This window comes from Nerophis ophidion, linkage group LG23, assembly GCF_033978795.1.
Source record: "Nerophis ophidion isolate RoL-2023_Sa linkage group LG23, RoL_Noph_v1.0, whole genome shotgun sequence".
In the NCBI taxonomy this organism is placed as follows: Eukaryota; Metazoa; Chordata; class Actinopteri; order Syngnathiformes; family Syngnathidae; genus Nerophis; species Nerophis ophidion.
In genome coordinates, this window is record NC_084633.1 from 22,326,583 (window position 1) to 22,352,862 (window position 26,280).

At 42.4% G+C, this 26,280-nt stretch overlaps 1 protein-coding gene across 4 annotated transcripts in view; it reads right to left on the bottom strand.

Annotated features, from left to right (window-relative positions):
• Positions 1-26,280, bottom strand: part of cep112 (centrosomal protein 112) — a 406,308-nt gene that overhangs the window by 261,287 nt on the left and 118,741 nt on the right. For all 4 annotated transcript variants that reach the window (XM_061885269.1, XM_061885270.1, XM_061885268.1 and 1 more), the window contains one exon: positions 22,723-22,802. In XM_061885269.1, coding sequence (XP_061741253.1) covers positions 22,723-22,802 — 80 coding nt within the window. The remainder of the gene's footprint in view (positions 1-22,722; positions 22,803-26,280) is intronic.

Sequence of the window (26,280 nt, forward strand, 5' to 3'; positions counted from 1 at the left end):
TCAACAAGTGTGCATCAGACTGTCAATCAACACAGCCTACTGTCCATCAACAACATCAGACTGTCAATCAACACAGCCTACTGTCCATCAACATCAGACTGTCAATCAACACAGCCTACTGTCCATCAACATCAGACTGTCAATCAACACAGCCTACTGTCCATCAACAACATCAGACTGTCAATCAACACAGCCTACTGTCCATCAACAACATCATACTGTCAATCAACACAGCCTACTGTCCATCAACAACATCAGACAATCAACACAGCCTACTGTCCATCAACAACATCAGACTGTCAATCAACACAGCCTACTGTCCATCAACAACATCAGACTGTCAATCAACACAGCCTACTGTCCATCAACAACATCAGACTGTCAATCAACACAGCCTACTGTCCATCAACAACATCATGCTGTCAATCAACACAGCCTACTGTCTATCAACAACATCATACTGTCAATCAACACAGCCTACTGTCCATCAACAACATCAGACTGTCAATCAACATAGCCTACTGTCCATCAACAACATCATACTGTCAATCAACACAGCCTACTGTCCATCAACAACATCAGACTGTCAATCAACATAGTCTACTGTCCATCAACAACATCAGACTGTCAATCAACACAGCCTACTGTCCATCAACAACATCAGACTGTCAATCAACACAGCCTACTGTCCATCAACAACATCAGACTGTCAATCAACACAGCCTACTGTCCATCAACAACATCAGACTGTCAATCAACACAGCCTACTGTCCATCAACAACATCATGCTGTCAATCAACACAGCCTACTGTCTATCAACAACATCATACTGTCAATCAACACAGCCTACTGTCCATCAACAACATCAGACTGTCAATCAACATAGCCTACTGTCCATCAACAACATCATACTGTCAATCAACACAGCCTACTGTCCATCAACAACATCAGACTGTCAATCAACATAGTCTACTGTCCATCAACAACATCAGACTGTCAATCAACACAGCCTACTGTCCATCAACAACATCAGACTGTCAATCAACACAGCCTACTGTCCATCAACAACATCAGACTGTCAATCAACACAGCCTACTGTCCATCAACAACATCAGACTGTCAATCAACACAGCCTACTGTCCATCAACAACATCACAAATACATTCATGCAATACAACATTGTAAAAAAACATAAATGAACTGTCCAGGGTGTACCCCGCCTTCCGCCCGATTGTAGCTGAGATAGGCGCCAGCGCCCCCCGCGACCCCAAAAGGGAATAAGCGGTAGGAAATGGATGGATGGGATGGAACTGTAATAATATTTTCCCCAACTTGTGTTTAAATCACTCCCAATGTTTCCCTTCATCTACTTCTTTCTATTGCTGCTTTTGTACTGTAAATATGTTACATGAAACTAAAAAAAAATAAAATAGAAAGGTGAAATCCTGCGATCTGATTGGCTGTTAACCGTGGTTTAAATATTCTAAACCCTTATCACAGCGTAGGATATCACTCCGCCTCAGGCACGCAGGACTGCTATGAATGGAAGTTGTTGTCATGTATCCATGACAACGGACTGTTGCAGGCCGTAGAAAAAGACAGCTGATGATTTTACGATGTTAAAAAACGGACTCAAGTAGTTGAATTCCCGTGTTTAAGGTTAACTATCACCTAACAATGGTAGAGGGGACTGAGCGTTGACTTTCAGCTGAAAGACGAGATGTGGTGCTAATTTGGAGCTAACGTCTGGATAGGTGGGACTGTTTTTTTCCACAGTGAGGAGTGACAGCAGGGACAGCCAATCACACGTAAGTTAGCATGAAACTGGTAACCAATCAGGGAGTGATATTTAGGTTAGAGGCGGGACTTCTAGCAGAGACCGACATTTAACCCTTTCTGTGCCAGAATCATGGACTAAACATTACAGGCAGCACTTGTGTTGGTAGTGACTACACAGTATTGATAGTGACTACACAGTATTGGTAGTGACTACACAGTATTGATAGTGACTACACAGTATTGGTAGTGACTACACAGTATTGATAGTGACTACACAGTATTGATAGTGACTACACAGTATTGATAGTGACTACACAGTATTGGTAGTGACTACACAGTATTGATAGTGACTACACAGTATTGATAGTGACTACACAGTATTGATAGTGACTACACAGTATTGATAGTGACTACACAGTATTGATAGTGACTACACAGTATTGGTAGTGACTACACAGTATTGATAGTGACTACACAGTATTGATAGTGACTACACAGTATTGGTAGTGACTACACAGTATTGATAGTGACTACACAGTATTGATAGTGACTACACAGTATTGATAGTGACTACACAGTATTGATAGTGACTACACAGTATTGATAGTGACTACACAGTATTGGTAGTGACTACACAGTATTGATAGTGACTACACAGTATTGATAGTGACTACACAGTATTGATAGTGACTACACAGTATTGATAGTGACTACACAGTATTGATAGTGACTACACAGTATTGGTAGTGACTACACAGTATTGATAGTGACTACACAGTATTGGTAGTGACTACACAGTATTGGTAGTGACTACACAGTATTGGTAGTGACTACACAGTATTGATGGTGACTACACAGTATTGATGGTGACTACACAGTATTGATAGTGACTACACAGTATTGGTAGTGACTACACAGTATTGGTAGTGACTACACAGTATTGATAGTGACTACACAGTATTGATAGTGACTACACAGTATTGATAGTGACTACACAGTATTGATAGTGACTACACAGTATTGGTAGTGACTACACAGTATTGATAGTGACTACACAGTATTGATAGTGACTACACAGTATTGATAGTGACTACACAGTATTGATAGTGACTACACAGTATTGGTAGTGACTACACAGTATTGATAGTGACTACACAGTATTGATAGTGACTACACAGTATTGGTAGTGACTACACAGTATTGGTAGTGACTACACAGTATTGGTAGTGACTACACAGTATTGATAGTGACTACACAGTATTGGTAGTGACTACACAGTATTGGTAGTGACTACACAGTATTGGTAGTGACTACACAGTATTGATAGTGACTACACAGTATTGGTAGTGACTACACAGTATTGGTAGTGACTACACAGTATTGATAGTGACTACACAGTATTGGTAGTGAATACACAGTATTGATAGTGACTACACAGTATTGGTAGTGACTACACAGTATTGATAGTGACTACACAGTATTGGTAGTGACTACACAGTATTGGTAGTGACTACACAGTATTGGTAGTGACTACACAGTATTGATAGTGACTACACAGTATTGGTGGTGACTACACAGTATTGGTGGTGACTACACAGTATTGATGGTGACTACACAGTATTGGTGGTGACTACACAGTATTGATGGTGACTACACAGTATTGATAGTGACTACACAGTATTGATAGTGACTACACAGTATTGATAGTGACTACACAGTATTGATAGTGACTACACAGTATTGATAGTGACTACACAGTATTGATAGTGACTACACAGTATTGATAGTGACTACACAGTATTGGTAGTGACTACACAGTATTGGTAGTGACTACACAGTATTGATAGTGACTACACAGTATTGATAGTGACTACACAGTATTGATAGTGACTACACAGTATTGATAGTGACTACACAGTATTGATAGTGACTACACAGTATTGATAGTGACTACACAGTATTGATAGTGACTACACAGTATTGATAGTGACTACACAGTATTGGTAGTGACTACACAGTATTGGTAGTGACTACACAGTATTGGTAGTGACTACACAGTATTGGTAGTGACTACACAGTATTGGTAGTGACTACACAGTATTGATAGTGACTACACAGTATTGATAGTGACTACACAGTATTGATAGTGACTACACAGTTTTGGTAGTGACTACACAGTATTGATAGTGACTACACAGTATTGGTAGTGACTACACAGTATTGATAGTGACTACACAGTATTGATAGTGACTACACAGTATTGATAGTGACTACACAGTATTGATAGTGACTACACAGTATTGGTAGTGACTACACAGTATTGGTAGTGACTACACAGTATTGGTAGTGACTACACAGTATTGATAGTGACTACACAGTATTGATAGTGACTACACAGTATTGATAGTGACTACACAGTTTTGGTAGTGACTACACAGTATTGGTAGTGACTACACAGTATTGATAGTGACTACACAGTATTGATAGTGACTACACAGTATTGGTAGTGACTACACAGTATTGGTAGTGACTACACAGTATTGGTAGTGACTACACAGTATTGATAGTGACTACACAGTATTGATAGTGACTACACAGTATTGATAGTGACTACACAGTATTGATAGTGACTACACAGTATTGATGGTGACTACACAGTATTGGTAGTGACTACACAGTATTGATAGTGACTACACAGTATTGATAGTGACTACACAGTATTGGTAGTGACTACACAGTATTGATAGTGACTACACAGTATTGGTAGTGACTACACAGTATTGATAGTGACTACACAGTATTGGTAGTGACTACACAGTATTGGTAGTGACTACACAGTATTGATAGTGACTACACAGTATTGGTAGTGACTACACAGTATTGGTAGTGACTACACAGTATTGATAGTGACTACACAGTATTGGTAGTGACTACACAGTATTGGTAGTGACTACACAGTATTGGTAGTGACTACACAGTATTGATGGTGACTACACAGTATTGGTAGTGACTACACAGTATTGATAGTGACTACACAGTATTGGTAGTGACTACACAGTATTGGTAGTGACTACACAGTATTGATGGTGACTACACAGTATTGGTAGTGACTACACAGTATTGATAGTGACTACACAGTATTGATAGTGACTACACAGTATTGATAGTGACTACACAGTATTGATAGTGACTACACAGTATTGGTAGTGATTACACAGTATTGGTGGTGACTACACAGTATTGATGGTGACTACACAGTATTGGTAGTGACTACAGAGTATTGATAGTGACTACACAGTATTGATAGTGACTACACAGTATTGGTAGTGACTACACAGTATTGATAGTGACTACACAGTATTGGTAGTGACTACACAGTATTGATAGTGACTACACAGTATTGATAGTGACTACACAGTATTGGTAGTGACTACACAGTATTGGTAGTGACTACACAGTATTGATAGTGACTACACAGTATTGATAGTGACTACACAGTATTGATAGTGACTACACAGTATTGGTAGTGACTACACAGTATTGGTAGTGACTACACAGTATTGATAGTGACTACACAGTATTGATAGTGACTACACAGTATTGGTAGTGACTACACAGTATTGGTAGTGACTACACAGTATTGGTAGTGACTACACAGTATTGGTAGTGACTACACAGTATTGATAGTGACTACACAGTATTGATAGTGACTACACAGTATTGGTAGTGACTACACAGTATTGATAGTGACTACACAGTATTGATAGTGACTACACAGTATTGATAGTGACTACACAGTATTGATAGTGACTACACAGTATTGATAGTGACTACACAGTATTGATAGTGACTACACAGTATTGGTAGTGACTACACAGTATTGATAGTGACTACACAGTATTGATAGTGACTACACAGTATTGATAGTGACTACACAGTATTGATAGTGACTACACAGTATTGATAGTGACTACACAGTATTGGTAGTGACTACACAGTATTGGTAGTGACTACACAGTATTGATAGTGACTACACAGTATTGATAGTGACTACACAGTATTGATAGTGACTACACAGTATTGATAGTGACTACACAGTATTGGTAGTGACTACACAGTATTGATAGTGACTACACAGTATTGATAGTGACTACACAGTATTGGTAGTGACTACACAGTATTGATAGTGACTACACAGTATTGATGGTGACTACACAGTATTGATGGTGACTACACAGTATTGGTAGTGACTACACAGTATTGATAGTGACTACACAGTATTGATAGTGACTACACAGTATTGGTAGTGACTACACAGTATTGATAGTGACTACACAGTATTGGTAGTGACTACACAGTATTGGTAGTGACTACACAGTATTGGTAGTGACTACACAGTATTGGTAGTGACTACACAGTATTGATAGTGACTACACAGTATTGATGGTGACTACACAGTATTGATGGTGACTACACAGTATTGATAGTGACTACACAGTATTGATGGTGACTACACAGTATTGATGGTGACTACACAGTATTGGTAGTGACTACACAGTATTGATAGTGACTACACAGTATTGGTAGTGACTACACAGTATTGGTAGTGACTACACAGTATTGATAGTGACTACACAGTATTGGTAGTGACTACACAGTATTGATGGTGACTACACAGTATTGATGGTGACTACACAGTATTGATGGTGACTACACAGTATTGGTAGTGACTACACAGTATTGATAGTGACTACACAGTATTGATAGTGACTACACAGTATTGGTAGTGACTACACAGTATTGGTAGTGACTACACAGTATTGGTAGTGACTACACAGTATTGGTAGTGACTACACAGTATTGATAGTGACTACACAGTATTGATGGTGACTACACAGTATTGAAGGTGACTACCCAGTATTGATAGTGACTACACAGTATTGATAGTGACTACACAGTATTGATGGTGACTACACAGTATTGGTAGTGACTACACAGTATTGATAGTGACTACACAGTATTGGTAGTGACTACACAGTATTGGTAGTGACTACACAGTATTGGTAGTGACTACACAGTATTGGTAGTGACTACACAGTATTGATAGTGACTACACAGTATTGGTAGTGACTACACAGTATTGGTAGTGACTACACAGTATTGGTAGTGACTACACAGTATTGGTAGTGACTACACAGTATTGATAGTGACTACACAGTATTGATAGTGACTACACAGTATTGATAGTGACTACACAGTATTGATAGTGACTACACAGTATTGATAGTGACTACACAGTATTGATAGTGACTACACAGTATTGGTAGTGACTACACAGTATTGATAGTGACTACACAGTATTGGTAGTGACTACACAGTATTGGTAGTGACTACACAGTATTGATGGTGACTACACAGTATTGGTGGTGACTACACAGTATTGATAGTGACTACACAGTATTGATGGTGACTACACAGTATTGGTAGTGACTACACAGTATTGGTAGTGACTACACAGTATTGATAGTGACTACACAGTATTGATAGTGACTACACAGTATTGATGGTGACTACACAGTATTGGTGGTGACTACACAGTATTGATAGTGACTACACAGTATTGATGGTGACTACACAGTATTGGTAGTGACTACACAGTATTGCTAGTGACTACACAGTATTGATAGTGACTACACAGTATTGATAGTGACTACACAGTATTGATAGTGACTACACAGTATTGGTAGTGACTACACAGTATTGATAGTGACTACACAGTATTGGTAGTGACTACACAGTATTGGTAGTGACTACACAGTATTGATAGTGACTACACAGTATTGGTAGTGACTACACAGTATTGATAGTGACTACACAGTATTGATAGTGACTACACAGTATTGATAGTGACTACACAGTATTGGTAGTGACTACACAGTATTGGTAGTGACTACACAGTATTGATAGTGACTACACAGTATTGATAGTGACTACACAGTATTGGTAGTGACTACACAGTATTGATAGTGACTACACAGTATTGGTAGTGACTACACAGTATTGGTAGTGACTACACAGTATTGATAGTGACTACACAGTATTGATAGTGACTACACAGTATTGGTAGTGACTACACAGTATTGATAGTGACTACACAGTATTGGTAGTGACTACACAGTATTGGTAGTGACTACACAGTATTGGTAGTGACTACACAGTATTGATAGTGACTACACAGTATTGATAGTGACTACACAGTATTGATAGTGACTACACAGTATTGGTAGTGACTACACAGTATTGATAGTGACTACACAGTATTGATAGTGACTACACAGTATTGATAGTGACTACACAGTATTGATAGTGACTACACAGTATTGGTAGTGACTACACAGTATTGGTAGTGACTACACAGTATTGGTAGTGACTACACAGTATTGGTAGTGACTACACAGTATTGATAGTGACTACACAGTATTGATAGTGACTACACAGTATTGGTAGTGACTACACAGTATTGATAGTGACTACACAGTATTGGTAGTGACTACACAGTATTGATAGTGACTACACAGTATTGGTAGTGACTACACAGTATTGGTAGTGACTACACAGTATTGATAGTGACTACACAGTATTGATAGTGACTACACAGTATTGATAGTGACTACACAGTATTGATAGTGACTACACAGTATTGATAGTGACTACACAGTATTGCTAGGTCACATGTCCCTAGTCTCCCGACCCAATTCTACGCCCTTGGGTTGTTCACTTCACTAATACACAAACATGATGGAAGGGACAAGTGGTCAGAGGTGGGTAGTAACGCGCTACATTTACTTGACTAACTTTTGGGATAAATTGTACTTCTAAGAGTAGTTTTTATGCAACATACTTTTACTTGAGTATATTTATAGAGAAGAAACGCTACTTTTACTCCGTTCCATTTATTTACATTCAGCTCGCAACTTTTTTTTTATCGGTCTATTAATGTTTTTTTGGGTTTATGACAGAGCTTGAAAGTAGAATCCAGGCATGTCTGCGTTTCACCAATCACATGCAGTCACTGGTGACCTTGGACCAATCAACAGAGCCAGGCGGTCACATGACCCGACTTAAACATGTTGAAAAACTTATTGGGGTGTTACCATTTAGTGGTCAATTGTACAGAATATGTACTGTACTGTGCAATCTACTAATACAAGTTTCAATCAATCAATCAAAAGTGTAAAGTAAAAAGACACTTTTTATTTCAACCGTACTTCTCGTCAAAAGCTAAAGACTGATCGCACAGTTTCTGTCTTCACAATAAAAGCGCCGCTGCGTTAACAAAATAAGAGTCTCTGAAAGCCAGCGCAAACAAGCTAGCAAGATACGGAGTTTGCCGCCAATGTATTTCTTGTAAAGTGTATAAAAACAAATATGGAAGCTGGACAAATAAGATGCCAAAAACCAATGACTTTCATGTGGTATTAGACAGAAAAGAGGAACTTTTTTCTCCTCCATTTGAAAACGTGGACGTCTGATTCCAATCAATGCAAGTCATCAGAATCAGGTAATACACCAACTTATATTCTTGTCTTCATGAAAGATAGGAATCTATATCTTAAACATGCATGTATATTCATTAAAACACCTTTAACATGTCAACAAAAACGGCAAAATAAATAAATATAAATGATATACCGTGTATATATAAATGTATGTATATATATACATAAATGTATATATATATATATATATATATATATATTATATATAAATGTATGTATATATATGTACATATACACACATATGTACATATACACATATACATATATATATATATATATATATATATATATATATATGATATGTGTGTGTATGGGTGACGTCATACGCAAATACGGTGTTAGCTTTCACTGTTATGCTGATGACACCCAACTCTACATGCCCCTAAAACTGACCAACATGCCGGACTGTAGTCAGCTGGAGGCGTGTCTTAATGAAATTAAACAATGGATGTCCGCTAATTTTTTGCAACTTAACGCCCAAAAAACGGAAATGCTGATTATCGGTCCTGCTAGACACCGACCTCTATTTAATAATACAACTCTAACATTTGACAACCAAATAATTAAACAAGGCGGCACGGTAAAGAATCTGGGTATTATCTTCCACCCAACTCTCTCCTTTGAGTCACACATTAAAAGCGTTACTAAAACGGCCTTCTTTCATCTCCGTAACATCGCTAAAATTCGCTCCATTTTGTCCACTAAAGACGGTGAGATCATTATCCATGCGTTTGTTACGTCTCACCTCGATTACTGTAACGTATTATTTTGGGGTCTCCCCATGTCTAGCATTAAAGATTACAGTTGGTACAAAATGCGGCTGCTAGACTTTTGACAAGAACAAGAAAGTTTGATCACATTACGCCTGTACTGTATATACCTTTATATACATACATATATACCTATACTGTATATACCTTTATATACATATATACATACATATATACCTATACTGTATATACCTTTATATACATATATACATACATATATACCTATACTGTATATACCTTTATATACATATATACATACATATATACCTATACTGTATATACCTTTATATACATATATACATACATATATACCTATACTGTATATACCTTTATATACATATATACATACATATATACCTGGCTCACCTGCACTGGCTTCCTGTGCACTTAAGATGTGACTTTAAGGTTTTACTACTTACGTATAAAATACTACACGGTCTAGCTCCAGCCTATCTTGCCGATTGTATTGTACCTTATGTCCCGGCAAGAAATCTGCGTTCAAAAGACTCCGGCTTATTAGTGATTCCTAGAGCTCAAAAAAAGTCTGCGGGCTATAGAGCGTTTTCCGTTCGGGCTCCAGTACTCTGGAATGCCCTCCCGGTAACAGTTGGAGATGCTACCTCAGTAGAAGCATTTAAGTCTCATCTTAAAACTCATCTGTATACTCTAGCCTTTAAATAGACCTCCTTTTTAGACCAGTTGATCTGCCGCTTCTTTTCTTTTTTCTCCTATGTCCCCCCCTCCCTTGTGGAGGGGGGGACGTTCAAAGTTTGGTGGACAAACTGAGACAGAAAAAGAAGTGGCATAAAACACGTACTAGAAAGTCGGAGAAAGTTGTACATGTAAACAAACTACGGTGAGTTCAAGGACCGCCAAAATGAGTAGGACAAAACAGCGCTCGCCAAATACTCGAATCAGTGACGCTTTATAGCAAATAGTGAGGTTTGTGTCATGTTTGTCCTCCTGCAGAAACCATATTAAAGCAAAAAATATATATTTCTTTCCCTCATCTGTTTCCATTTTTCATATATTTTTGATAAGCTCCAGAGAGCCACTAGGGCATGGGTTTCAAACTCTGGCCCGCCGTGCAATTTCATTTGGCCCTTGAGGCAATATCAAATCAACATTAGAGCTGGCCCGCCAGTGCATTCGCCGCTAATACTCATACTTGCCAACTCTCCGATTTTCCAACCATTCTCCCCAATTTCTCCAGATTTCCACCCGGACAACAATATTGGCGGCGTGCCTGTAAGGCACCGCCTTTAGCTTTGTCTACAATATGTTGTCATGTCCGCTTTTCCTCCATACAAACAGCGTGCCGGCCAAGTCACATAATATATGCCACTTATACACACACTTAAGTGAATGCCAGCATACTTGCTCAACAGCCATACAGGTCAGACTGAGGGTGGCCGTATAAACAACTTTAACACTGTTACAAATATGCGCCGCACTGTGAACCCACACCAAACAAGAATGACAAACACATTTGGGGAGAACATCCGCACCGTAACACAACAGAACAAATACCCACAACCCCAGGCAGCACTAACTGTTCCGGAACACTACCATAAGCACCCCCCGCTACCACCTAACCCCGCCCCTTATCCCCAACCCCACCCATCTCATTGTTACTTTATTTTAAGATTTTTTAGCCTGTGGAAAAATGTAATGTTGATATTTACCTCAGAAGGCTGCAATTAGAAAAGAGGCATTACATGTTTTATTGAAATTCTATTAATTTTACCATTGATGTTTTTTCATTTTTGGGGGGGAAAATAATTTTGCACTATTAAATTATATAATTATTGCTTTGTTCCATATTCAGTGGAGCAAACTGAGCAATAATTAAGGTTTTATTCATGCACTTTCTCTTGCTACTTCAAGGCTTGCATGTTTGATTCATTCATTATTGGTATTTTATTTTCAAATGTATTATTAGCCTGTGGAAAAAGTTTATTTTGATATTTACCACAGAAGGCTGCACATGGAAAAGAGTTATTCAATTTTTATTTGAATTTTATTTGATATACCATTGATACTTTTTTAAATTATTATTATTATTTGAAACTGGATTTTGCATGTCACTAAAGTTATATAAGCCTTGCTTGTTCAATATTTAATGCAAAACTTGTTTGGGTCCTATTAAAAGGTTCATTTGTTCAACCTTGGCCCGCGGCTTTGTTCCGTTTTAAATGTTGGCCCACTCTGTATTTGAGTTTGACACCCCTGCCCTAGGGCGACCCCCGTACTAGAGTGACACTAAGTAAACCTGCACTAGGGCGACCCCCGTACTAGAGTGACACTAAGTAAACCTGCACTAGGGCGACCCCCGTACTAGAGTGACACTAAGTAAACTGCACTAGGGCGACCCCCGTACTAGAGTGACACTAAGTAAACCTGCACTAGGGCGACCCCCGTACTAGAGTGACACTAAGTAAACCTGCACTAGGGCGACCCCCGTACTAGAGTGACACTAAGTAAACCTGCACTAGGGCGACCCCCGTACTAGAGTGACACTAACTAAACCTGCACTAGGGCGACCCCCGTACTAGAGTGACACTAAGTAAACCTGCACTAGGGCGACCCCCGTACTAGAGTGACACTAAGTAAACCTGCACTAGGGCGACCCCCGTACTAGAGTGACACTAAGTAAACCTGCACTAGGGCGACCCCCGTACTAGAGTGACACTAAGTAAACCTGCACTAGGGCGACCCCCGTACTAGAGTGACACCTAACTAAACCTGCACTAGGGCGACCCCCGTACTAGAGTGACACTAAGTAAACCTGCACTAGGGCGACCCCCGTACTAGAGTGACACTAACTAAACCTGCACTAGGGCGACCCCCGTACTAGAGTGACACTAAGTAAACCTGCACTAGGGCGACCCCCGTACTAGAGTGACACTAAGTAAACCTGCACTAGGGCGACCCCCGTACTAGAGTGACACTAACTAAACCTGCACTAGGCGACCCCCGTACTAGAGTGACACTAAGTAAACCTGCACTAGGGCGACCCCCGTACTAGAGTGACACTAAGTAAACCTGCACTAGGGCGACCCCCGTACTAGAGTGACACTAACTAAACCTGCACTAGGGCGACCCCCGTACTAGAGTGACACTAAGTAAACCTGCACTAGGGCGACCCCCGTACTAGAGTGACACTAAGTAAACCTGCACTAGGGCGACCCCCGTACTAGAGTGACACTAAGTAAACCTGCACTAGGGCGACCCCGTACTAGAGTGACACTAAGTAAACCTGCACTAGGGCGACCCCCGTACTAGAGTGACACTAACTAAACCTGCACTAGGGCGACCCCCGTACTAGAGTGACACTAACTAAACCTGCACTAGGGCGACCCCCGTACTAGAGTGACACTAAGTAAACCTGCACTAGGGCGACCCCCGTACTAGAGTGACACTAAGTAAACCTGCACTAGGGCGACCCCCGTACTAGAGTGACACTAAGTAAACCTGCACTAGGGCGACCCCCGTACTAGAGTGACACTAAGTAAACCTGCACTAGGGCGACCCCCCGTACTAGAGTGACACTAAGTAAACCTGCACTAGGGCGACCCCCGTACTAGAGTGACACTAAGTAAACCTGCACTAGGGCGACCCCCGTACTAGAGTGACACTAAGTAAACCTGCACTAGGGCGACCCCCGTACTAGAGTGACACTAACTAAACCTGCACTAGGGCGACCCCCGTACTAGAGTGACACTAACTAAACCTGCACTAGGGCGACCCCCGTACTAGAGTGACACTAAGTAAACCTGCACTAGGGCGACCCCCGTACTAGAGTGACACTAAGTAAACCTGCACTAGGGCGACCCCCGTACTAGAGTGACACTAAGTAAACCTGCACTAGGGCGACCCCCGTACTAGAGTGACACTAAGTAAACCTGCACTAGGGCGACCCCCGTACTAGAGTGACACTAAGTAAACCTGCACTAGGGCGACCCCCGTACTAGAGTGACACTAAGTAAACCTGCACTAGGGCGACCCCCGTACTAGAGTGACACTAAGTGAAACCTGCACTAGGGCGACCCCCGTACTAGAGTGACACTAAGTAAACCTGCACTAGGGCGACCCCCGTACTAGAGTGACACAAAGTAAACCTGCACTAGGGCGACCCCCCGTACTAGAGTGACACTAAGTAAACCTGCACTAGGGCGACCCCCGTACTAGAGTGACACTAAGTAAACCTGCACTAGGGCGACCCCCGTACTAGAGTGACACTAAGTAAACCTGCACTAGGGCGACCCCCGTACTAGAGTGACACTAACTAAACCTGCACTAGGGCGACCCCCGTACTAGAGTGACACTAACTAAACCTGCACTAGGGCGACCCCCCGTACTAGATTGACACTAAGTAAACCTGCACTAGGGCGACCCCCGTACTAGAGTGACACTAAGTAAACCTGCACTAGGGCGACCCCCGTACTAGAGTGACACTAAGTAAACCTGCACTAGGGCGACCCCCGTACTAGAGTGACACTAAGTAAACCTGCACTAGGGCGACCCCGTACTAGAGTGACACTAACTAAACCTGCACTAGGGCGACCCCCGTACTAGAGTGACACTAAGTAAACCTGCACTAGGGCGACCCCCGTACTAGAGTGACACTAAGTAAACCTGCACTAGGGCGACCCCCGTACTAGAGTGACACTAAGTAAACCTGCACTAGGGCGACCCCCGTACTAGAGTGACACTAAGTAAACCTGCACTAGGGCGACCCCCGTACTAGAGTGACACTAAGTAAACCTGCACTAGGGCGACCCCCCGTACTAGAGTGACACTAAGTAAACCTGCACTAGGGCGACCCCCGTACTAGAGTGACACTAAGTAAACCTGCACTAGGGCGACCCCGTACTAGAGTGACACTAACTAAACCTGCACTAGGGCGACCCCCGTACTAGAGTGACACTAAGCTAAACCTGCACTAGGGCGACCCCCGTACTAGAGTGACACTAAGTAAACCTGCACTAGGCGACCCCCGTACTAGAGTGACACTAAGTAAACCTGCACTAGGGCGACCCCCGTACTAGAGTGACACTAAGTAAACCTGCACTAGGGCGACCCCCGTACTAGAGTGACACTAACTAAACCTGCACTAGGGCGACCCCCGTACTAGAGTGACACTAAGTAAACCTGCACTAGGCGACCCCCGTACTAGAGTGACACTAAGTAAACCTGCACTAGGGCGACCCCCGTACTAGAGTGACACTAAGTAAACCTGCACTAGGGCGACCCCCGTACTAGAGTGACACTAAGTAAACCTGCACTAGGGCGACCCCCGTACTAGAGTGACACTAACTAAACCTGCACTAGGGCGACCCCCGTACTAGAGTGACACTAAGTAAACCTGCACTAGGGCGACCCCCGTACTAGAGTGACACTAAGTAAACCTGCACTAGGGCGACCCCCGTACTAGAGTGACACTAAGTAAACCTGCACTAGGGCGACCCCGTACTAGAGTGACACTAAGTAAACCTGCACTAGGGCGACCCCCGTACTAAGAGTGACACTAAGTAAACCTGCACTAGGGCGACCCCCGTACTAGAGTGACACTAAGTAAACCTGCACTAGGGCGACCCCCGTACTAGAGTGACACTAAGTAAACCTGCACTAGGGCGACCCCCGTACTAGAGTGACACTAAGTAAACCTGCACTAGGGCGACCCCCGTACTAGAGTGACACTAAGTAAACCTGCACTAGGGCGACCCCCGTACTAGAGTGACACTAAGTAAACCTGCACTAGGGCGACCCCCGTACTAGAGTGACACTAAGTAAACCTGCACTAGGGCGACCCCCGTACTAGAGTGACACTAAGCTAAACCTGCACTAGGGCGACCCCCGTACTAGAGTGACACTAAGTAAACCTGCACTAGGGCGACCCCCGTACTAGAGTGACACTAAGTAAACCTGCACTAGGGCGACCCCCGTACTAGAGTGACACTAAGTAAACCTGCACTAGGGCGACCCTCCGTACTAGAGTGACACTAAGTAAACCTGCACTAGGGCGACCCCCGTACTAGAGTGACACTAAGCTAAACCTGCACTAGGGCGACCCCCGTACTAGAGTGACACTAAGTAAACCTGCACTAGGGCGACCCCCGTACTAGAGTGACACTAAGTAAACCTGCACTAGGGCGACCCCCGTACTAGAGTGACACTAAGCTAAACCTGCACTAGGGCGACCCCCGTACTAGAGTGACACTAAGTAAACCTGCACTAGGGCGACCCCCGTACTAGAGTGACACTAAGTAAACCTGCACTAGGGCGACCCCCGTACTAGAGTGACACTAACTAAACCTGCACTAGGGCGACCCCCGTACTAGAGTGACACTAAGTAAACCTGCACTAGGGCGACCCCCGTACTAGAGTGACACTAAGTAAACCTGCACTAGGGCGACCCCCGTACTAGAGTGACACTAAGTAAACCTGCACTAGGGCGACCCCCGTACTAGAGTGACACTAACTAAACCTGCACTAGGGCGACCCCCGTACTAGAGTGACACTAAGTAAACCTGCACTAGGGCGACCCCCGTACTAGAGTGACACTAACTAAACCTGCACTAGGGCGACCCCCGTACTAGAGTGACACTAACGTAAACCTGCACTAGGGCGACCCCCGTACTAGAGTGACACTAAGTAAACCTGCACTAGGGCGACCCCCGTACTAGAGTGACACTAAGTAAACCTGCACTAGGGCGACCCCCGTACTAGAGTGACACTAACTAAACCTGCACTAGGGCGACCCCCGTACTAGAGTGACACTAACTAAACCTGCACTAGGGCGACCCCCGTACTAGAGTGACACTAAGTAAACCTGCACTAGGGCGACCCCCGTACTAGAGTGACACTAAGTAAACCTGCACTAGGGCGACCCCCGTACTAGAGTGACACTAACTAAACCTGCACTAGGGCGACCCCCCGTACTAGAGTGACACTAAGTAAACCTGCACTAGGGCGACCCCCCGTACTAGAGTGACACTAAGTAAACCTGCACTAGGGCGACCCCCGTACTAGAGTGACACTAAGTAAACCTGCACTAGGGCGGACCCCCCGTACTAGAGTGACACTAAGTAAACCTGCACTAGGGCGACCCCCGTACTAGAGTGACACTAACTAAACCTGCACTAGGGCGACCCCCGTACTAGAGTGACACTAAGTAAACCTGCACTAGGGCGACCCCCGTACTAGAGTGACACTAAGTAAACCTGCACTAGGGCGACCCCCGTACTAGAGTGGACACTAAGTAAACCTGCACTAGGGCGACCCCCGTACTAGAGTGACACTAACTAAACCTGCACTAGGGCGGACCCCCGTACTAGAGTGACACTAAGTAAACCTGCACTAGGGCGACCCCCGTACTAGAGTGACACTAAGTAAACCTGCACTAGGGGCGACCCCCGTACTAGAGTGACACTCTAGGGCGACCCCCGTACTAGAGTGACACTAAGTAAACCTGCACTAGGGCGACCCCCGTACTAGAGTGACACTAAGTAAACCTGCACTAGGGCGACCCCCGTACTAGAGTGACACTAAGTAAACCTGCACTAGGGCGACCCCCGTACTAGAGTGACACTAAGTAAACCTGCACTAGGGCGACCCCCGTACTAGAGTGACACTAACTAAACCTGCACTAGGGCGACCCCCGTACTAGAGTGACACTAACTAAACCTGCACTAGGGCGACCCCCGTACTAGAGTGACACTAACTAAACCTGCACTAGGGCGACCCCCGTACTAGAGTGACACTAAGTAAACCTGCACTAGGGCGACCCCCGTACTAGAGTGACACTAAGTAAACCTGCACTAGGGCGACCCCCGTACTAGAGTGACACTAACTAAACCTGCACTAGGGCGACCCCCGTACTAGAGTGACACTAAGTAAACCTGCACTAGGGCGACCCCCGTACTAGAGTGATACTAAGTAAACCTGCACTAGGGCGACCCCCGTACTAGAGTGACACTAAGTAAACCTGCACTAGGGCGACCCCCGTACTAGAGTGACACTAAGTAAACCTGCACTAGGGCGACCCCCGTACTAGAGTGACACTAAGTAAACCTGCACTAGGGCGACCCCCGTACTAGAGTGACACTAAGTAAACCTGCACTAGGGTGACCCCCGTACTAGAGTGACACTAAGTAAACCTGCACTAGGGCGACCCCCGTACTAGAGTGACACTAAGTAAACCTGCACTAGGGCGACCCCCGTACTAGAGTGACACTAAGTAAACCTGCACTAGGGTGACCCCCGTACTAGAGTGACACTAACTAAACCTGCACTAGGGTGACCCCCGTACTAGAGTGACACTAAGTAAACCTGCACTAGGGTGACCCCCGTACTAGAGTGACACTAACTAAACCTGCACTAGGGTGACCCCCGTACTAGAGTGACACTAACTAAACCTGCACTAGGGTGACCCCCGTACTAGAGTGACACTAAGTAAACCTGCACTAGGGTGACCCCCGTACTAGAGTGACACTAAGTAAACCTGCACTAGGGTGACCCCCGTACTAGAGTGACACTAAGTAAACCTGCACTAGGGCGACCCCCGTACTAGAGTGACACTAAGTAAACCTGCACTAGGGCGACCCCCGTACTAGAGTGACACTAAGTAAACCTGCACTAGGGCGACCCCCGTACTAGAGTGACACAAAGTAAACCTGCACTAGGGCGACCCCCGTACTAGAGTGACACTAAGTAAACCTGCACTAGGGCGACCCCCGTACTAGAGTGACACTAAGTAAACCTGCACTAGGGCGACCCCCGTACTAGAGTGACACTAAGTAAACCTGCACTAGGGCGACCCCCGTACTAGAGTGACACTAACTAAACCTGCACTAGGGCGACCCCCGTACTAGAGTGACACTAACTAAACCTGCACTAGGGCGACCCCCGTACTAGATTGACACTAAGTAAACCTGCACTAGGGCGACCCCCGTACTAGAGTGACACTAAGTAAACCTGCACTAGGGCGACCCCCGTACTAGAGTGACACTAAGTAAACCTGCACTAGGGCGACCCCCGTACTAGAGTGACACTAACTAAACCTGCACTAGGGCGACCCCCGTACTAGAGTGACACTAACTAAACCTGCACTAGGGCGACCCCCGTACTAGAGTGACACTAAGTAAACCTGCACTAGGGCGACCCCCGTACTAGAGTGACACTAAGTAAACCTGCACTAGGGCGACCCCCGTACTAGAGTGACACTAAGTAAACCTGCACTAGGGCGACCCCCGTACTAGAGTGACACTAAGTAAACCTGCACTAGGGCGACCCCCGTACTAGAGTGACACTAAGTAAACCTGCACTAGGGCGACCCCCGTACTAGAGTGACACTAAGTAAACCTGCACTAGGGCGACCCCCGTACTAGAGTGACACTAAGTAAACCTGCACTAGGGCGACCCCCGTACTAGAGTGACACAAAGTAAACCTGCACTAGGGCGACCCCCGTACTAGAGTGACACTAAGTAAACCTGCACTAGGGCGACCCCCGTACTAGAGTGACACTAAGTAAACCTGCACTAGGGCGACCCCCGTACTAGAGTGACACTAAGTAAACCTGCACTAGGGCGACCCCCGTACTAGAGTGACACTAAGTAAACCTGCACTAGGGCGACCCCCGTACTAGAGTGACACTAAGTAAACCTGCACTAGGGCGACCCCCGTACTAGAGTGACACTAAGTTAACACAACAAAACTGTGTGTACTTAACATAAAATATCATGCTGCTTTAATTGATGAAAATGTTACACAGCAAACATAATGTAAAATAGTTAACATAATAAAATCATGTTCATCCTATGTAAAAATAATTCAGTATAATAAACATAATTTTAAAATGTGCAACTGTGCACACTTTTTTCTTGTAAAGCCATTTTCTGCCGTGTATATAGTAGAACTTAACACGATTACCATATTTTTCGGACTATAAGTCACAGTTTTTTTTCACAGTTTGGGTGCGACATTTACTCCGGAGCAACATGTGTGTAAAATTAACACATTACTGTAGAACAGGGGTAGGGAACCTATGGCTCTAGAGCCAGATGTGGCTCTTTTGATGACTGCATCTGGCTCTCTGATAAATCTGAGCTGACATTGCTTAACATGATAAGTCATGAATAATTACGATGGTAATCACAGTGTTAAAAATAACATTCGAAATATAAAACATTCTCATGCATTTTTATGTTCAAGAAGTTGCGTTAATGGTAAGAAGTCATTTATTTATTATTGGTTAGTGTGGGGCTTGCCCTCCTGGGGGTTCTTCAGACCACCAAGCACCGACATGAGAGCCTGTTTCAGGGTTACATTATTATTTTATTTTTCAATAAGTCTCTCAGTTGCTTTCCAGCAATTGTCTTTTTCTCTTTCGTTCTCGCTCGCGCTCTGGCTCCAGCCCCAACCCTGTCTCTCCTCCTGGCTGCTGCTTATAACAGAGCGACAGGTGATTAGATAACAAGGCCCAGGTGGGCCATCTACACACCTGTCGCTGATTTCGAGGCCGGTCCTGGCAACATCCTGCTTTGCTGCAGGCCCGCAGGCCACGCCCCCTCCACAGTTAGAATCAGAATAACAATATTATTATAAAGAATACGAGACCTATTATACTCTGGAAATGTTGGTCTTACTTAAAAATGCACGCGTTTAGTTGTGTTCAGTGTTAAAAAAAATATTGTATGTCTCTTAGGGAAATACATTTTAAAATATTTGGCTTCTAAAAAGGTTCCCGACCCCTGCCGTAGAATATCGATATTATTTATCTCATTCGCAGACGAGACGAAGAAAATGTCAGCAATCGTCACACACACGTCAACCAATAAGAATTCTGCGGGGGAGGGTCATGGCAGAAGTGCATTGTGGGTCATGGGATGCTAACTGCTATATGCTACTGCCGTAGCTATTAAAATGGATCATTTCCACGTTGGCGGTAACTTATAAAAAGTGAGAAGGGCTGAACAAAAATGGCGTTGAAAAGGAGATCATGTAGTGCAGATTACAAGCTGGATGTAGTGAAATATGCAGCAGAAAAGGACAAGAGGAAGCGATGCATACCTTTGGAGTTGGCAGAGTTGTTTAGAAGCCACATCCAGGAAGAAGATTTCATGGGATTTATGGATTAGGAGTGAGAGATAGTTTGGTAAAGGTATAGCATGTTCTATATGTTATAGTTATTTGAATGACTCTTACCATAATATGTTAGGTTAACATAGCAGTTGCTTATTTATGCCTCATATAACCTACACTTATTCAGCCTGTTCTTCAATATTCTTTATTTATTTTAAATTGCCTTTCAAATGTCTATTCTTGCTGTTGGATTTTATCACATAAATTTCCCCCAAAAATGCGACTTATACTTCAGTGTGACATATATATGTTTTTTTCCTTCTTTATGCATTTTCGGCAGGTGCGACTTATACTCCGGAGCCACTTAGAATCCAAAAAACACGGTATTTGAAAATATGCACTTAATATGCACTTAAACACTTAATTAAACGGTTTAAAATAGAAAACAAGAAATAAATGAAAATTGAATTTTAAAACATGGTTTATCTTCAATTTTGACTTTTTAAAATTCCAAATTCAACGGAAAAAAAGAAGAGAAAAAATAATTTGAATCGTTTTGAAAAAAATTGAAAAAATTATTTATGGAACATCATTAGTTATTTTTTCTGATTAAGATTAATTTTACAATTTTGATGACATGTTTTAAATCATTTAAAATCCAATCTGCACTTTGTTAGAATATATAACAAATTGGACCAAACTATATTTCTAACGAAGACAAATCATTATTTCTTTTAGATTTTCCAGAACAAAAATTGTAAAAGAAATTCAAAAGACTTTGAAATAAGATTTAAATTTGATTCTAAACATTTTCTAGATTTGCCAGGATAATTTTTTTGAATTTTAATCATAAGTTTGAAGAAATATTTCACAAATATTCTTAGTCGAAATAACAGAAGCTAAAATGAAGAATTAAATTAAAATGTATTTATTATTCTTTACAATAAAAAATAAATGTACTTGAACATTGATTTAAATTGTCAGGAAAGAAGAGGAAGGAATTTAAAAGGTAAAAAGGTATATGTGTTTAAAATCCTAAAATCATTTTTAAGGTTGTATTTTTTCTGTAAAATTGTCTTTCTGAAAGTTACAAGAAGCAAAGTAAAAAAATAAATGAATTTATTTAAACAAGTGAAGACCAAGTCTTTCAAATATTTTCTTGGATTTTCAAATTCTATTTGAGTTTTGTCTCTCTTAGAATTAAAAATGTCCAGCAAAGCGAGACCAGCTTGCTAGTAAATAAATACAATTTAAAAAATAGAGGCAGCTCACTGGTAAGTGCTGCTATTTGAGCTATTTTTAGAACAGGCCAGCGGGCGACTCATCTGGTCCTTATGGGCGACCTGGTGCCCGCAGGTTGGTGACCCCTGATATAGAGGCTCAGAAAGAAACACGGCTACAGCTGACTGCTGTTCACTAGGATGGCGGAAGCGGGAATCAAACCTGCAACCCTGAAGTTGCTGGCACGGCCACTGCACCAACCGAGCTATGCCGCCCCTGTGTATACACACACTTTTTCTCACTGTACCTGAGTGCATCCTCCAGTTTGTCCATCTTCCTCCTGTCCTCTGTTCTCTCTTTGTCCACCTCGCTCTGCAGCGCTTGCACCTGAGCCACAAAGAGAGAAGAGGAACCGTAAAGAAAGTCAACGAGCCGTCAGTTAATCACCACGCATGCAATCTAGCTCCCCATCAAAAGCGACATGTGACAATAAATGGCAGCCTTTTCATGTCACACAGGTGGAATAATGTCATTATGTGGCCTCTACTATTGGAAATCATCACTTTTATCTTGAAAGGGTTCAATCAACATCCTGCAGGTGCATCAAGCCACTGTACTTGACTTTGAAGACGACCCAGGTGCAGGGCCGGTCTTTAAACCTGATCTTGACCGGGACAAAAAGTCTGCTTCAGTTTAGCTCATCAAGTGTGGCTAGTTTATGAGTGAGTGGTCTGCTGCTTGGAAGAGGATTTTCACAAGTTAGGAACTAGCTCGGATCTGAAATGGTAGGTTTGGGTTGTCAGACTGCCGGACCTCATAATCCACGTCACCCACTCGTCGTGTGACCACGAAGGGTCCTTGCCACTTGTTGGGAGTAATACAAGTACTCTCTCTCCCGGTGAAAACTGTCTGAGTAATTTGGAGCTGGATGTTGGGAGTAATACAAGTACTCTCTCTCCCGGTGAAAACTGTCTGAGTTGTTATACAAGCGTTGCTGACGTTCTTCAGCTTGGAGCAAATTCTCCTGTGATAAGTGACCCAATGTGTGGAGTTTTGCTCTCAAGTCCATGACGTACTGAATTTCGTTTTTACTGGGACTTGGACCTTCCTCCCAGCTTTCCTTAACTAGGTCCAGTACCCCTGGCGGCTTCCTGCCAAATAACAGTTCAAACGGGGAAAACACTGTGGAGGCCTAAGGAAGCTCCCGCACTGCAAACAATAGGGGATCCAACCATTTATGCCAATTTGGTTTGTCCTCGTGTACGAACTTCCGGATCATGGATTTTCAAAGTTCTATCCATCTGTCTGGGGGTGGTAAACGCTGGTCCCCAATAATCCGTACAGCTCCTTTAATGTCCGTGACATGAAGGACGTGCCCTGGTCAGTTAAAATCTCTTTCGGGATTCCAACTCGGGAGATAACTTGAAACAGTGCCTGTGTTACACTTTTTGCAGAGATGGAGCGCAGTGCTACTGCTTCGGGATAGCACGTTGTGTAATCCACCAGGACTAGTGCAAAGCGATATCCCCGGGTGCTCGGATGAAATGGTCCGACGAGGTCCATACCAATACGTTCAAACGGGACCTCTATGCCACGATAGTCCAGTCCAAAGCGGATCCAACACAGCAGCGAGAGTCCTGTTCACAGATTTGTATCCTACATTTAAAACACTTGTGGTTTAGATCAGTGGTCCCCAACCACTGGGCTCGATTGGCAGCCGCAGGAGAATTTTTTATTAAATCAACATAAACAACACAACATACACTTACAATTAGTGCACCAACCCCCCAAAAAACTCCCTTTTTCATGAAAAAATAAAAATAAAAATCCATCATTCATTCACACCTGGTGGTGGTAAGCTACTTTCGTAGCCACAACTGCCCTGGGGTGGACTGCCGGCCCCTTCCGACCACCACCTGTCATTCATTCATTCATCATTCATTCACCGGTGTGAGCGGCAGCGGGGGCAAGGGTGAAGTCTCCCGCCCAAGGACACAACGGCAGCGATTTGGATGTCAAGAGGCGGGGAGCGAACCTGCAACCCTCAGGTTTCTGGCACTACGCCAGTTCTTCTCAGATGGGGGAACTTGAAGGTATGCCAAGGGGTACGTGAGATTGTTTTTTTAAATATTGTAAAAATAGCAACAATACAAAAATCCTTTATTTATTGAATAATACTTCTAGAAAATATGAATGTAAGAAAAAAAAATGCAGTGTCGACAGCTAGATTTTTTGTGGACATGTTCAGTAAATATTGAAGTTAAAGATTTATTTTTTTTGTGAAGAAATGTTTAGAATGAAGTTGATGGATCTCTATTACAATCCCCAAAGAGGGCTCTTTTAGTTGATGATTACTTCTATGTGGAGAAATCTGCATTTAGAATTGAATCACTTGTTTTTTTTCCAACATATTTTTAGTTATTTTTATGTCTTTTTTCCCAAATAGTTCAAGAAAGACCACTACAAATGAGCAATATTGTTATACAATTTAATAAATCAGAAACTGATGACATAGTGCTGTATTTTACTTCTTTATCTAATTTTTTTTCCAACCAAAAATGCTTTGCTCTGATGAGGGGGTACTTGAATTAAAAACATGTTGACAGGGGGTACATCACTGAAAAGAGGTTGAGAACCACTGATCTACGCCATACCGCCCCCCATTTAACGTTTTGGTGTTGTTTACTGGAGTCATCTAGCAGTCTACACCTATCTTTTATGTGTTACTGCCATCTACTGGTTACACTTATCTTTACACTATGTACCAAATAAAATTGCTTTGAGGTCAGTAAGCACAACCAGAATTATGCCGCTGCGGGTCATAAAGGCGCACTGTAGATTTTTGGGAAAATGAAAGGATTTCAAGTGCGCCTTATAGTAGAAAAAATACGGTATATTGCATCTAATTCATCTTTGGTTGATGTTGGTCTTGGACAAGGGGGTCCAAAGTGCGGCCCGGGGGCCATTTGCGGCCTGCGGGGAATTTTTTTAACGGCCCTAAGCACATTCTAAAAGTACGATTAAAAAAAATAAAAAAACAGAAAAAGTGGTATAAAAGAGCAAATGGGTGAAATGTGACAAGAAAATGTTGCAATGTTGACTCTAATAACACAAAGCTGCCGTGCTGGCTGTTATTTGCTTTAAAAAAATGATTAATCAAAATCAATGTCACATTAAATATTCCACTTTGAGATATTTTGGGGGGAAAATGTTGCATATTTTGTGTTTGCCATATAAAAAACAAAATTGTTTTTTTTCTAAAGAAGGGCCTAACAAGAACAAACAAAAAACAAACAATAATAAAAGTTATAAATGACAGATGGACCTGAAGTTGATCTAAAGATGATTGTGTTTAAAGTAAACAATAATTAAAAAAAAGTTTTCTGTTTTTAATGAGTAGGACCTTTTTGTATCCCCAATAACTTTAGTGCCATTTTTTTTGTGTGTCATTGCTAAAAAATTAATAAATTGAAATCAATGGTGTTATGTGTTGACATTTTTAAGGCTCTAATTATTCTATAATATCAAATATTCCACTTTAAAATTCTATAGGGGGAAACTATTGCATAGTTTGTGTTTTTTTTCCATAACAAAACAGGGTTTTCTTTGACAAAAAGGACATACAACTTAAATGTTTAAAAATGTTATATTGACAGATAAACCCAATGTTGATTTAGAGATTTAAATCTTCAATAACAATAGTACTGAATACAGGTGCTGGTCATGTTATTAGAATATCATGAAAAAGTTGATTTATTTCATTAATTCCATTTAAAAAGTCAAACTTGTAGAAAGTATACATTCATTCCAAACAGACTGATACATTTCAAGGGTTTTTTGTCAAAAAGGAGATGATTATAGCTGA